The 15,326-nt window shown below is 53.1% G+C and overlaps 1 protein-coding gene across 6 annotated transcripts in view; it reads left to right on the top strand.

Annotated features, from left to right (window-relative positions):
• Positions 1-12,652, top strand: part of RALGAPA2 (Ral GTPase activating protein catalytic subunit alpha 2) — a 285,244-nt gene extending 272,592 nt beyond the window's left edge. For 2 of the 6 annotated variants that reach the window (XM_067013805.1, XM_067013802.1), the window contains 2 exons: positions 6,134-6,167; positions 9,129-12,652. In XM_067013805.1, coding sequence (XP_066869906.1) covers positions 6,134-6,141 — 8 coding nt within the window. In that variant the 3' untranslated portion in view covers positions 6,142-6,167; positions 9,129-12,652. Of the gene's footprint in view, positions 1-6,133; positions 6,168-8,904 lie in introns of all 6 variants that reach the window. The other 4 variants (XM_059038836.2, XM_067013798.1, XM_067013797.1 and 1 more) reach the window with 3 other exon arrangements.
• Positions 12,653-15,326: the final 2,674 nt, after the last annotated feature.

Genomic DNA, 15,326 nt, shown 5'->3' with positions numbered 1-15,326 from the left:
CAACCCAGGCACAGACCTCAGCTGTTACTCTGATGAGACTGGCAGCTCCCTAGGGGTGTGAGGCAGTGGGTGGCATGTTGTGATTCTTGTTTGAAAAGATCACTCTGGCTTCTGCAGGGCATATTCCTCAGGAGGGGTGGGCGGAAGACCAGCCAGGTAAAATGCACACCCATCACCTGGCACGCAGCAGGCACATGGTGCATGTGTGACTAAGGAGTGAACGTGGGTGGTTCAAAAGCTGTTCTCCCCGGACCTTCACTGTGGGCCCACAAGAGAGGCCCCCAGAGAAGCCCCCTCAGCCCGGTGCCACGGAACGCAGCCCTAACCCAGCCAGCACAGGTGGAGGGAACGCAGTGACACCCCTCCTTCAGGGGAACTGGGCGGGATTCTGACCTGTGCTCACCCCTTCAAGACCCCCAGACTCACACCAGAACCCACGAGCTTGCATGAAGGACCACGGTGGGTACCTCTCCATCATCTGGAGAGACTTAACATGACTTCCAGTTACCCAGAAGGGCTGGGACATGGGGTGAGCTTCCGTGGCATTTCTGATAGAAATGGTCTCTAGAACAATCCATGGACAGTAATTCTTTTTTATTTTTTAATTTATTTATCCATTTCTGGCTGTGTTGGGTCTTCCTTTCTGTGTGAGGGCTTTCTCCAGTTGTGGCTAGCGGGGGCCACTCCTCATCGCGGTGCGCGGGCCTCTCACTGTCGCAGTCTCTCTCGTTGGGGAGCACAGGCTCCAGACGCGCAGGCTCAGTAGTTGTGGCTCACGGGCCCAGCCGTTCTGCGGCATGTGGGATCCTCCCAGACCGGGGCACAAACCCGCGTGCCCTGCATTGGCAGGCGGACTCCCAACCACTGCGCCACTAGGGAAGCGCCTGGACAGTAATTCTTTACATCCCCGTGGGGATTTGCAGCTTCATGCACATACTCCCCACCGTCTGCCCTCAGCAGAGCAAGAATGAGCCCTTTGGCAGTTTGGAACTGTTCTCAGTCTTGGGTGTTTTTTGTTGTGTCGAGGCCGGGGTCACGGCTTAAGTTTCTCCCAAATGAGACTCATCACCCACCCTGAAAGGACCCCGGCTTTTGGGGAACACGCTCACAGAAGTGAAAAGCAGGGTGCGGGGAGGAGTCCTGCCTTAGTGGCAAAGGCAAAATGTTCCTCCCCACAGGCAGAAAGGATGTTCTCGGAGGCTTTATGGTCTATACAGGGTGTAAGGTAGCAAATGCACCCCCTCTTCGGCACGGATAACTGAGAAATCCAACTGAAAGCTAACCAAAGTATTTCCTATGTTAGAAGTGGGCAGCGCAGGAAGACTTCACGTGTAGAAAACATCTTAGCTGTGGGCTAAAGCAGCTTCTTTCACATCTGAAGACCAAAGGACAGCTTTTATCCGTAGGACCCAGACAGCCCACTGCACCTTTACTGCTTCCTCAGACCAATACAGAGAACTCACCGTCCTCCCACGAGTCACCACAGATGTAACTGCTGTGTTTCCTGGAGCTGTCGATTACTGGGGAATTTAAAAACCAGTGCCCAGCAGCACACAGAATCCCGGTGTAATCATTACCGCCTCGCCGCCCAAGGCCACTCCTGAGTTTTTATAAAACAGATGAAGTTAGAATGAAGCTGGGAGACACCCTCGCAGGGAGAGCAGTGTGTCACCCGAGGGGTAGCGCCGTTTGCTTTGCTTTGAGGATGGTTCGCGGTGTGTGGCGTGGCTCGGGAGGACCCTGGCTGGGGCTCCTGCTGAACGCCACAGCGGCCCCCGGCCCCCTGCCTCCCTGGGTCCCATGGGGGATTTCTCCCTAGAACTTGGAGCCACTTCTGTTGTTTCCCTCTTGGAAAGGCTCTGGCAGTAGTGGTGCCCAGGCCAACTTCTATTCTTTTTTTGTCATTTTTGAAAAGCAACGTTATTGAAATATAATTTGCATACCCATACAATTCATCCATTTAAAGTATGCTACTCAGTCTTTTTTTTTTTGCGGTACGAGGGCCTCTCACTGTTGTGGCCTCTCCTGTCGCGGAGGCTCCGGACGTGCAGACTCAGCGGCCACGGCTCACGGGCCCAGCCGCTCCGCGGCACATGGGATCTTCCCGGACCGGGGCACGAACCCGCGTCCCCTGCATCGGCAGGCGGACTCTCAACCACTGCGCCACCAGGGAAGCCCGCTACTCAGTCTTTTTAGTACATTCACAAAGTTGTGCAACCATCACCACAATCTAATTTTAGAACCTTTTTATCCCTCCTGATAAATAAAAACATAAACCCACTAGTAGTCAATCCCCATATTCCCCCCACCCCCAGCCCTAAGCAACCACTAGTCCACTTTCTGTCTGTCTGGATCTGCCTATTCTGGGCGTTTCGTGTACATGGAATCAGACAGTACGTGGACCTTACTGACTGGCTTCTTTCACTTAGCACGTTCTCAAGGGTCATCCACGTTGTAGCCTGTATCACTATTTTACATGTTTTTGTTGCCAAATAATATTCCATTGTAAGGGCAGACCACACTTTGGTTCCATTCATCATGTGGTGGACATTTGGGCTATTTCCATTTTTTAGCTATTGTGAATATTGCTGCTACAAACATTTCTGTACTGTTTTTCCATTTTGAGATGTGAATAATTCAATCTGGTAAAATGAGCAGTCTCTCCATGGCCGGGATGGACTGAGATCTCCGTGTTCACGCTCCGTGAGCTAGCAGGAGGGTCTGGAAACATCTTTTCTCCACGAGGGCCTAACAAGACATTAATTTTCAATGTTTAGTTAAATTCAGTCATAGATGCATAAATGTACATTATAGTCATGGAAGGGGAAGAGAAAAATGCCAGACAAGCGTTTTCAAGAACGTTCCACCCGCTGGCCAGGCCCCCGCACAGGTGGGCAGGCACAAGGCACACACCTTCTCTGCCCGTCTGTCTCTCGGTCCAGCTGCCCTAGCTTTCTGCTTCAGAACCCAAGTTGATGGGCCAGACCAACGACCAAAAAGAGGAAGCCGAGCCCAGAGCCAGGTCCCGGGCCAGGACGCAGCCCCTTCTGCTGGGTTGGAAATTCTGGAAGCCATCCTTGGGCCATTTGGAAATGGTAATTAGGCTGGCTAGTGCCCACTGGCCTTGGGTTGCCAGTGTTGAGTTGAGTATGTAGGCTCACCCCGTCTACTGCTGCACCTGTTCCTGGTCCTCGGAGCCATTCCAAGGGGTCTGAACGGCCCAGACAGCTCTCTGATCTCCCGCTCGGTCCGCCTTCCTGCTGGGAGGGTATTTAGCGCTCGCCTAAAGCTGGAACCCCAGCCCACTGTTTCTCTCCCTCACCACGGCAGCTCTCAATACCATTCCCTTCGCTAATTATCCTGAACCAGCTCATCGTTTCCCACACTGACGGCTCAGTAACAAGGACCCAGGGAGAGCAGCCACTTTTCTTCTCTGACCCGGCCCAGCGTTATCCCAGGGGACAGTCCTGGACGGCAGCCTCGCCTCGGAGATAAGACGCCTGGTGCAAATCCTTTTGTTCTTTTGCCCTCCGGTGAGTTCAGCCAGAGAAAACAGGCCACAGAAAGGCCCACCGGTTCTCGGAAAGCCTCCGACGGAGCTGCGTAGAGCACAGCAAATCTCCAACCAAGACGGTGGTTTCCTGTGTCTCTTGAAACCCCTGTGGATATCCAGGTGTCAGAGGAGTCTCACAAGGCCCAAGAAGTAGGACATCTTTCTCTTTCTCTAAAAGCGACTTCTGGAGTCTCCAGACGCCCGCTCTGTATCTGAGCTGCTGAGTGACCGCAGTTGGCCCGTTGGCATCCACGTTACTCCCGAAGGGTCTCCGGGGGCGTCTCGCTCAGCTGCTCTCAGATGCGAGCGGGGCCGACTCCTGATTGCCAGCACCACTCACGTGTAAGGAAACTCTGAATTTAAGATGCATATTAACCCGACAATCAGTGTTTCTCCACCTTTTATTCTTCCTGCCGCACCAGGGAGGCTTCTATTTCTTAATTTGTCTCCTCCCCTGAAACACCACAGAAATACCGTTTACCTGTATATTCTCTGTACTTCTATCTGCGCTTTATACAAATAAAGAGTAAGATATCTTTGCCCCTCAGTGGCATGCCATTAACTTGGCTGCCAAAGCTTCCAAAGGCAGGGGTTTCATCTGCTCTGTTCACCACTGTCACCTGGAGCCTAGAACAGTACCTGGCACATACCAGGCACCCGGCTGATGAAATCATTAGTGTTTGTGTCTCCCATGCCCCTGGGCATCACGCAGCTCCAAGCACCGTGGTCTCTTCTGGTGTCTCCACCACTGCTCAGGGTGGTGGGTACCTCTTGCTGACCCCCAAGGAGGCGTCAGGAAGCTGACAGCCTGCTCCTCTGTGCCACGCACAGGGGCCCCGCCCTTTGGTAGCACTGTCTGTTTGTCAAGGGCAAGTGACATTTGAGCCCCATGGAATAATTACGGCAACCCCCAACTGCCTCTGTTTTTGCATCTCCTTAACTCGCCCATGGATTGGCAGTTCCTGAGACATTCTGTCTGGTCCAGCACAGCACACCGGGCTGCATCTGGGGACACACCGGGAGAGGGGCAGGCTGTCCTCATCAGCAATTACAAACAAGCCCTCCATTGTCAGACGCACCATCTGTTTGCTTGCTTCCACCAATCGGGTGCCTGTACGCCCAGCATCACCAGGGCCGAGGGGCTGCAGGGGAGGAGGACCGAGAAGCCCCTTCGTGGGGAGAGGGTCAGCAGCACAGGGCCCTGGGAAGCCCAGCCCCTCCACTGGAGGAAGACCCACCCAGAGATGTCCCACGATTGCCGTCTTCCAGGAGCACATGGTGCATTGGGGGAAGACAGGCAATCTAGATCATTGCACTGTCTAAAGGTCCCTCGGAAAACGTACCAGTCCAGCACCAGGAAGCAGCACTGCCTGAGAACTTCCTGTGCCCCTAGAGCTCGATCACCGTGTAAGGAAGGAGCCGTTAACAGTGGCTAGAAATCTAGTAAGACAGAGAAGCCTAGTGCATCATCACGATTGGCTATTTATCCTGAAGTTCCCAACCCCACCTAATTTTGGGGGGTGGGGAGGAGTGAAATTTTCATTGATAGATTGTACAATACAGCTTCAGAGAAGCCCAGATTTCTTCCGGAGAGCCCCACCTAAGATCTGTCGGTGGTCCCTCCTCCGACGGCATCCGTCTTAGAAACTGGCCCTGGTCACCGTGCCTGCCTTGCTGGCGAGGTCAGCAGACAATCCAAGTTTACAACGGCGGCCGGACAGACAGCAGTCCGTGTCATTGATAAATGTCCTTTGTCCAGATATGATGGTGGTCTAATGACACTGAATTCAGGAGCATTGTGGCGGTTAGGGTGAGGAGCTGTCACCTGGCGCAGAAAGAGGCTGCGTTTGCTAAGGAAACCCACATGGGAAATAGGATGGCCGTGGTGAGGGGGGAGTTGGGGTAGTTAAGAAAAACTATCACAAGGCACGAAAGAGCTCAGAGCCTCTCTGGGGTCTGGTAGGACTGCTGGGGTCCTGCTACTCTGTGCGCGAGGGTCCGTTGTCGCCTCCGCAGGCTCCCTTTCGCAGCCACACTCTGCACAGCATACTGCGTGCTTCCCCCCTGGGGACTGTCACATCGCAGGTGCCACCCGTACTGAACTAACACGCTGCGTACCACTCAAAACCTGTAAAATGAAACTTGGAGACATGTAAACTTGTACACTTAGAGGGTGTCCGTTCTTTTTTCAAGGCATCCATAGAATTCCAACTGCTGGTCTTGAAAACTCTTCTCTTTGACTGTATCTTAGACCAAATATTTAGGAAACATCAGGCAGCAGGGACAGGATACCAAGGTCAATGCCACCCAGTGTCTGTGGGGCTTCCAAGAGCACCTGTCAGACATCCTGGGAGAGCTAACGTTACCTTCGTTTCACACCTATCTAGGTGACACCAGCTAGAATTCTGTCCTGCCGAGGGACTTGTAGGGGAATTTCCAATTCGTAATCATCTCTGAAACTGCAAGAACACTCAGGCCGCCCAGGAATAAACGTACTTTTAGCGCTGTGCTCATATCAAGTTGGGCCGTGCGTGTGCCAGGCTTGCATTCACTTCATTTTACGTTCTTCTTTCCTTTCAGATACGTAAAGGCCTCAGCGCAGTCTTTGTACAAGGTAAGACTGACACTTCCGCGGATTTGCCAGCCACCCTGCTCATTCACTAACCCATCTCCCTCCATGACTGACTCAATGCTGAGATGCCCCACAGGTTCCTGCCTCCTGCTCCTCCAGAGGGGCTCTGCCCTGCGTGTCTGCGCTGCCTGCCCACCCCGGAAACCCAGCCAGGCCTTTCTTTGGCCCCTGTACTCCGGGTGGAATCCAACACCAACACCTGCCATCCCAGAAAATGTCTTTGTCACCCACCCTTTTGTGTGCGGGGCCTCAGGGAGCCAGTGGACCCGGGGCCGCCCCCTTTTTTGTCGCCGAGCCAGGAGGAGCAGGGTCTTGAGATGGGCCGATAAGACACAGCACGTGCGGGCTGGCCTTTGACCTCTGGCCTTAATGGGGCCTCCGAGGCCTGGGCTGGGGAGGGCAAGTCGTCCCGGGTCTGCTGAATGGAACAGCTGGGAAAGGAAGAGCAGACAAAAGCTGGGGGATCTCAGAGGGTGGAGAACCCCGGGATTGCTGTGGTTTAGGACCCAGAGGGCAGGCCAGGCACGGCAGGTGTGACCTCCGGGCGCCTCCCCTTTCTGCCCCGGTCTGGGGTCCAGGCCCTTCCTGTGTGCCCCGATGGACGGCAGACACCCCGCAGCAGTGCTGCAGAAAAGCCTCTCGGGGTGGCCTGGGCTGTACCCACTCATGGGCTCATAGGTGGAAGGGAGACAGATGATGAGGAAGATGATGGGGCAGGTCAGGGAGCGAGGTGTCATTTATCAACCGCGTCACCCCCAGTGGAGCCGCAGCACAGATGCCGTCACTGCCTGAGTAGACGTGGAGGGGGAAGTTGGGGTCTAGATTTCTTGGTTTAGCCGAAGCACCGCCCGCCTCCCGCAGGCAGGGCCACTGCCACGGGGAGCTGACCCTCCAACCCAGCTGCCCTTTCTTAGCCCCTCAGCCACAGAATTGCCCCAACCCCGGGCTCACAGGGGCCAGCCCCCAGGGCGACACGAGCCCCAAAGCCCAGGTGTCCATGTCGGCCGGGCAGAACAGCTGTACAGTCCCCTCCAGCAGTGGGGATTCATGCAAAAGCTTTTATTTGCTGGGACCCCGTATCCACACGTGTCCTCTTGCTCCTCCACAAAGGTGGCCAAGTGGGGCTCCAGTGTCCTTTGAACAGACCCCCGGCTTCCAGCACAAGGAAAGGCCGGGCGGGGGCAGCGGCTGTCAGCAGCCAGGAGTGGAATCGCCCCCTTTGCGGCCAGCCTGCTCGGTCTGCAGCTGCCGCCTCCCCATCAATCGCGGGGTGCACTGGGCACGACAGGAGCCAGGGGACGGGCCAACGAAAAGGTGGGGACTGGAGGAATGCCGGGGGCGTGCAAGGCAGGCTCCTGCTCGGGCGTGACCTTCCCGGGGCCCCCGGTGGTGGGTCCACTGCCCTCAGATGCACGAAGGCCGCTTTGCTCTAAGAGCTTCGCAGCTCGTCAAAGTTGGCATCACCCTGGCCACCCGCCACCCTGCAGTGCAGGACCGAGAGGGGTGCCCTCCTGCCTCCCTAGTAGGAGTGGAGGGTTAAACGTTTCCCTTCTGGGCCAGAAGTACTCTCACTTAATATCAGGTCTTTGAACATCACTTTATCTCTTTCATTTACTTGCTATTTTGGGGGAAGGGTGTCCCTCTCCCTATCAATCTGATTACAAAGTGGGTGGGGTGGTGCTTAGTTAATAACGTGAAGTCTTACATAATTTGAAGTGAAGGTATTCAAACGGGAATCATACCTGGGATTCAGTCAGGGCTGTTCGCCCTGCAGCCCGCTCCCCTGGACTACATGCTGATGCGATGCCCACCTCTGGCCCCAGGGTGATGGGACGATGTAACCAACACCGTCTCTGCCTCGGATGGCAGCACAGCTCTGCTGCTTTTAGTGAAAGCAGCCTGTTTTCAAAGACTAAAACAGCAGGAGAGAGACCCACAACTCTTCTCTCTGCCCGACCTTCCTGAGACCAGAGGGAGGAGACAGAAGCCCGGGCTGGGGGACCTCAAGGAGCTGAATTTCGGAACAGCACCGGGGAAGGTGGTCTCCTTGGGTCCAGGCGTGTTTGCAGCTATTGATTCCAGAGGCTCTCCCTGGAAACAATGAGGTCAGGTCCGAAAATGACAGAAGATGCTGTCTGTGAATAAGGTCACTGCATAAATTAATTTCAAAGGCCAGTAATGATAGAAATGGCAGAAGCCAAAGCCCCAGAAGTGAAGGATGTCGGGAGAAGGTTAGAAAGCCTGCTTTTGAGGAAGCTGGGGCGCAGCCCAGCAGGGTTTAAAAATAGGTTATTAGGAGGGTGACGAAACGGTCCTCCCTCGAAGCACTGCCCAGGGGACCTGCCTCAGCAACAGCGGCCCGGTGTTGCAGCAGCGGGCACCTGAGTTCCTCCGAGCAGCCCTGGGAACTAGGGGTGTGGCGGGCACGCAGACTTCAGCTTCATTCCTTTTTCTCTCTGGAGCTAGACAGCTGTAGGCGCTTCTAGACACATTCAGTTAGTCCTGACCTCCTGTCTCAGACCCCTTGGGGAATAATCGAGTTGTAACTCCTGGTGTGAAGTATCAGCATGTAGATCCGTGTAAATAATAACACCGACCAATCCACAAGCTACCCCTGAAGTTTTTCTTGCTCTTTCATTGACTCTGGGCAGTGCTGCTCCATTGGCTCCCCCCGTTCCCCGCACTGTCATTAGTGCTTTTTCTTCATTCTTTATTGCAGATTGGACGGTAAGGCCCAGTGAATTTCAAAAAGATTCATAGCTTCATTTATGCTGCAGGAAAGTCCAGAGCAAAGACTGGGAAGAAAGACCTTGGTCTGTGGGTTCATTCAGCAAACACCCCTGCACGCACCGCTCCGGGCGGGGGTCCAGCCCTCTTCCAGGGGCCGTGGCACAACCTCCCTCCAACCTGTGCCCACGTGGGCCTCCCTCTGCTTCCTTCCAGGGCCCTGGCCACCAGGCTGAGCCTCCTGCAGGGCGCCTCTCGGGGAGGGGGAGACGGCTGAGAGTCCCCCACTTCCCCACCAGAACCCCCAAACCCAGACTCCGGGAACATCGCTGCCCTGCTGGTACCCTCAGCCGGTCTCCCCGTTCACCGTCTTCTGAAGTTGAAGAGGAATCCCACCGAAATGCTGTGGATCGGACTTTCAAACTAGGCGGTGGCATCTCAGGAACCTTGGGCTTCGAAAGAAGAAAAGAAAAAGTCGCCAACAACCGGAGACTCGCCCACTGTCACGCGGCGCCGGAGGGGCTGCCCTAGCAGAGGAAAACGGAGAAGGTTCTGGGCTTTCCGGGAGGGCGGGGGGCAGCCGACTCTGTCCCTCGGCCGTTTATAAACCCATCATGTCTCACCGAGGGGCCAGCCAAATGCCTGTTAGGTTGTTGGAGGAATGTTCCCTGCCTTGATTTTTCTCATTCTTCTTCTGTTAGGATTTATGGTTAGTCCAAAATTTCATCATCATGGAAATTGGCTTTCCCTAGAGTCTCGAGCCCGGGGGATGTTTTACCTTCGTTGCTGTGTGTATTCCACCTGGTTCCTGATGCCCGCTAACTGGGGAGAGGTTTCCTGCCCCTGGCCCTGCTGGAGGCCCTCCAGGTGATGACGGTGAAGCTTCTATCACAGAGCACTCAGGTGATTCTAGAAACACAGGGTCCTGTCCCTGCAAAGCTCCCTTCCAGGCACCTCCAAAGGCTTTGCCCTGTGGTGCCCTGCCAGCAGGGGCCTCACACATGTTTCCTGACACACAGAGGTTTAGGGTGACAGATCCCGAGCAGAGGGTGTGTGATCCCTACTTTGTACCCATTTGCCTCCCCAAGGAAGGCCTGTTCCATCTTTTTTTTAAAAAAAAAAGAAAGAAAGCCCCACCTTCCGTCTGTGCTTGCCGGGCACTCTTGCTGGGGTCGGGGTGTTGGGTGCAGGCCCTCTCTGCTTATCATCTAGGCCCTCGGGCCATCTGCAGAGTAAGCCCGGGGCTCAGAACACGGAGCCGCCAGCTAAGGGCTTGGAAAGGTCTCTGCGCAGGTGCTTCCCCGCCCTCCCCTGCCCTCCTCCTCTCCGCTCTTGCCCTCACCTGTGCACACCCTCCAGCCTGCCTTGGCCACCTTCCTGCTGGGCCCACTTTTCCGCAGAGCTGCCGATTTTCCTGACCACACAGGTCCAGGTGGCTGGGCTGGTACCCGACGTTGGCAGGAGAGGTGGGCAGACCCAGGAGCCAGCCTTGGTGTGGGGACAGTGGAGAAAGGCTTTCCTGGAAGGCGGGGGCTTCTAATTCTCGAGGGAGCTTGTTCTTCTGTTTTACAGAGGATTGCAGGTAGGACTTGAGGCCAGGCCCACAGAAAGGGGCAGCTCGAGCACCGCTGGGACCCGAGAGAACCAGGTTCATTCCAAACAGAAGCAGCGCTCCGGGCTGGCCTGTAAACGGGGCCGATTTGTTGCCTGATTGGGGGCTTAGTGGCAACATAAAGGGTGACTGGAAGTGACAGCCTTTTCTGCTGTGTTAGCAGCTGTCATGATTCTTATCTTCCCGGGCACCCCCTCCCCGACTTTTTTTTTTTTTTTTTTTTTTTTTGCGGTACACGGGCCTCTCACCATTGCGGCCTCTCCCGTTGCGGAGCACAGGCTCCGGACGCGCAGGCTCAGCGGCCATGGCTCACGGGCCCAGGTGCTCCGCGGCATGTGGGATCTTCCCGGACCGGGGCACGAACCCGTGTCCCCTGCATCGGCAGGCGGACTCTCAACCACCGCACCACCAGGGAAGCCCCCCACCCCGAATTTAAGTGATGTGGGCTGTCTGCTTGGTGTGCTTTGGCCCACGTGGCTCTGGACTCAGCCTCTTGCCATTGCTCCACGTGGTACTTCGTTCCTGCGGGAAGGGCATCGCGTGCTCCTGGGCTCCTGAGTGCCACGTAAGCTCTAGCTTCTGGGAGAATGTGTCGCCTTCAGGCTCTAGAATACCACTGTTACAGAGTTCTTGGATTTAGTCAGTGTCAGGATTCAGAACCGTATTGAACCCCCGCCCCCCGGACTCCTGCACCATGATTCCATTTCATCTCCAGGAACCAGTCCTGACCTGGAGTGGGAAATCCGGTTGTAGGCAGCAAATAGGTAGACCTTCCTATAATCCCTAATGATTTTTGGCAGCCCCATGACCCTAGAGGACAGCCAGAAGCTTTATGGCTCTTCGCAGTAACAGCTGTGGTTTGGAGATTTGGAACCGGGAGACAGGAACTCTAGCGACCAGTTTTGCTTGCACTCACGTACACTTGAATCGTTCTTGTTATTTGGGGTGGAAAATTGAAATGATCACTTTTTTTTTTTTTCACTTAGAAAAGCAAATATTGAGCTTCTGTAATAAATGCCTTTCAGCAAAATTGCCGAGGGTCACTCATCCGGTGGGGACCCCACCTGAGTCACAGTGCTGACTCGTCACATTAGTAGGTCAGCCATCTGTAAACAAAAGTGGCCCTAAGTGGCCCAAAATAGATAAGACTTGCTGGCTTCCAGGCAGGGCCAGGCCAGTCCCCCTCACGTCTCTGCACACTGATTTCCATCTGAAGCAAAGATGTTGTTCTATAGTCACACTGGGTAGGTTTTTGTACTTAAAAAAATAGTAATTCCACAAAATGATGACATTTTAAGTGGTAAAACCGTAAGTAGACAGCATTGAGGACTTGTAGCTCGGGTAAGCGACTGTCACAGTGTCTTCCTGCGGTTAAGGCTGCAGTTCCCAACAGCCACTAGGAAGGAGGGGGTTTCAGCCTTGACCCTGTGAGAGAGGCTGGCTTATGGGACCTTAGCCTTACCAACAAGATCATGTGGATCGGTAGACAATGCAAGTCACGTCTTCCTGACCTTCCTCAGGTGTGACCACCCGTGCTTCATTTACAGTCATATCTGTATCATCTGGAGGTTTGAAGGATGCTTTCATGTTTACTGTGATGTCCTAGATGTAACTGTGCTACCTTCATAGCTACTGAAGGGGAATGTCCACATCCGAAGGGAAATTCAGCAGGAAACAACCATGTTTTAGTTGCACTAGTACCTATGTATGACATACACATTAAGTGAATGTTTTCTTATGTTTTCAGGTCTACAATATTTAGTACATGTAAATGAGGATGAAATTTGATAAACATGGTAAATTAAGTTATAGGATGTCATTTGATTTCTATCTTGCTGTCTCGTTATTTAATTTTCCTGATGCTGCACATCTGGGCTTATAGCTCCATCGGTGTAGACTTTGCCTGTAACCCACCTGGCAGGCATGGTGCCCCGTGGCAAGGGGTGAGCCTCACCCGGAGAAGCACACGGCTCACCGATGGCCACTACCTGACTCTCCAGTTTGCCCTCTATCTTTAATTCTGATTTACTGTGACGACTTAATAAAGTAGAAACACAGTATTCATGTGCCACATGTTTCTCTTATTTTCATTATAGTTTGTAGGAAAATAAAGTTTAGCCTGGCATCTAACAAAAGATGGTTTACATTTTTATCAGATGAAGTTGTTCAAAAGCATGTTTTTGAACCAAAGCCTTAATGTGTATCCAAAACGGTAGCCAGTATGGATACAGGGAGGTTTGCCAATGTATGCATGTAAAAATTGACCTCTAAGTTCATACCCTGGAATGGCCAAGACCAAACACCATTGATCTCCTATATCCACGTCCCTCCTGTTTTCGTGATTAAATAGCCAGGTATGTATCAAAGCCCACAGTGAGCCCCAACCTGGGCTCCTGTCTCTCCAGGGCAGCCTCTGCACCAGCCACCCTTCCAGAGGTCTGGAGTCCCTGACCCTGCTGAGCAAGAGGCCAGCTTTGAGGGTTTGTCTTGTGAAGAAGTGGTAGGCAGGACATAATAACGCCTCCTGTGGGTGTGCTGAAACCCGGTTTTGGCCCCAACTCAGGACCCCAGCCACATTCGGACCACCTGGCCAGGTGGCCCCTGCCAGCATCCTGAGCTACTCCCATGCTCTGGACAGCAGGGAACTTCCAGGACATTAGACAGTCAAGCTTTGTAAAAAGCATCCATTCATCCATCTGCAAATATTTGTTGAGTACCTATTACTTACAAGACATTTAGTGACCTCCACAGGGATCCAGCTGCCTTCCTGGGAGCCGAGTAGAGCCTGAATGTTCATTTTCATTGAAAAATACTGGGCTTCCTTGGTGGCGCAGTGGTTGAGAATCTGCCTGCCAATGCAGGGGACACGGGTTCAAGCCCTGGTCTGGGAAGATCCCACATGCCGCGGAGCAACTAGGCCCGTGAGCCACAACTGCTGAGCCTGCGCGTCTGGAGCCTGTGCTCGGCAACAAGAGAGGCTGCGGTAGTGAGAGGCCCGCGCACCGCGATGAAGGGTGGCCCCCGCTCGCCGCAACTAGAGAAAACCCTCGCACAGAAACGAAGACCCAACACAGCCAAAAATAAATAAATAAATTTTTAAAAATAAATAAATAAAAGAAAAATACTTCTGCCACCTAAGTCTCCACTAGCCTATGTTAAACTGGATGAGATGAAAGGGGTGAGACTTTATAACCAGCTGTCATGGTAAGAAATATTTGTCTGGAAGATTCTGCCTCTTACAGAACAAGAGAGAAATTAGGAATTCTCCCTGGCGGCCCATTGGTTAGGACTCTGTGCTTTCACTGCCAAGGGCGCGGGTTCGATCCCTGGTCGGGGAACTAAGATCCCACAAGCTGCACGTTGCGGCCAAGGAAAAAAAAAAAAGAAAAATTAGGAATTCTCAGCAGGCTCCCTTCTGGACCATGTCAGATATAAAAACACTGACTAGATTCTTTTTTTAAACATTCAAACCAAAATATTCCCACCACAAATATCAGATGACATTGTATATGTGATCAAAATTCTATTTTTAACATTATTTTAGGAAATAAAGAAAAAAATGAATAGATTCTGTCTGGGACAAGAATATAGTTTCCTGTTCGTCCCGGTGTAATTTTCAATCTACCACTTATATGTACCACCTCACCCTCTAGCAAGACACGTGTTGGGTTTGACAGAGAATCTTTTCTATAAAGAGGTCATGCTTACCAGCTTCCACCTTGAAGCGGGGTCCTGGGGGCCTGAAAATTGGAGTGTGGCTCTCGGGCGGGTGTGAAGCGGGCAGGGGCTTGCTATTGAGAGCTCCTGAAAGGATCTTTCTGACTTCAGAAAAGAGCCTGGCAAAGAAAAGCTTTTTTCCATGAATACTCGGGGACTGCCCTCTGCTGCTCCGATGGCAGAGGTGGTGAGCACTTGTGATCAATATTCCCTGAGAAAAGGCCGCTGGGCTAAGTGCAGGCAGAGAGCATCCAGCAGGCCTCCCTCCCTCCCAGCAGGCAGAGTACCCGCAGCAAAGCTCTCCCCCCGCCATGCGCCCCCAACACTTGGAACCAGCAAGGGTGGCACCTGAATGGCATCACCTCCCCCTCCCTTTAAAAACTGTCACCTCATCTTGTCCTCCATGTTGATGGCTGATTATGGGCCACTGGAAACAGCTACGTCCAGCCCCTTCCTCCAGGGAAATTGTGGCATCTTCATTTTAGGCACTGGGAAAAGGAAGGCCTGCCTCTGTTCCCCCTGAAGGAGAGGGCAGTGCTGGGAAGAAAATGCAAAACGGTGGCTTCTCTTAATCAAGGAAGATTGATTACTGATCAGCATTGAGATTTTAATGAAATAGCCAACGTAGAGATTTGTACTTTACACCGTGGGTTCTATACTTTTTTCCTTCTAAAACTAAACATCTGTCCGCCGCCCGTCAAACCCCCGATCAATAAACAGATTCTCTGCAGATTAATGCAAAGACACAGGCTTTCCTTTTTTACAGAAATAGCATTCGACAACACACATCATTCTGTAGCTTTCTCTTTAAGCTTTGCAATATGTCATGGGCACCCCTCCCTTAATTTACCCTTTTAATAGTTGCGGGACTTCCCTGGTGGCGCAGTGGTTAAGAATCTTCCTGCCAATGCAGGGGACATGGGTTCGAGCCCTGGTCCGGGAAGATCCCACATGCCGCGGAGCAGCTAAGCCCGTGCGCCTCAACTACCGAGCCTGCGCTCTAGAGCCCACGAGCCACAACTACTGAAATCGTGTACCGCAACTATGGAAGCTGATACGCCTAGAGTCCCTGTTCCGCAGCAAGA

Source organism: Kogia breviceps, chromosome 14, assembly GCF_026419965.1.
Source record: "Kogia breviceps isolate mKogBre1 chromosome 14, mKogBre1 haplotype 1, whole genome shotgun sequence".
Taxonomy (NCBI): Eukaryota; Metazoa; Chordata; class Mammalia; order Artiodactyla; family Physeteridae; genus Kogia; species Kogia breviceps.
This window is presented reverse-complemented; position numbering and strand designations above follow the sequence as displayed.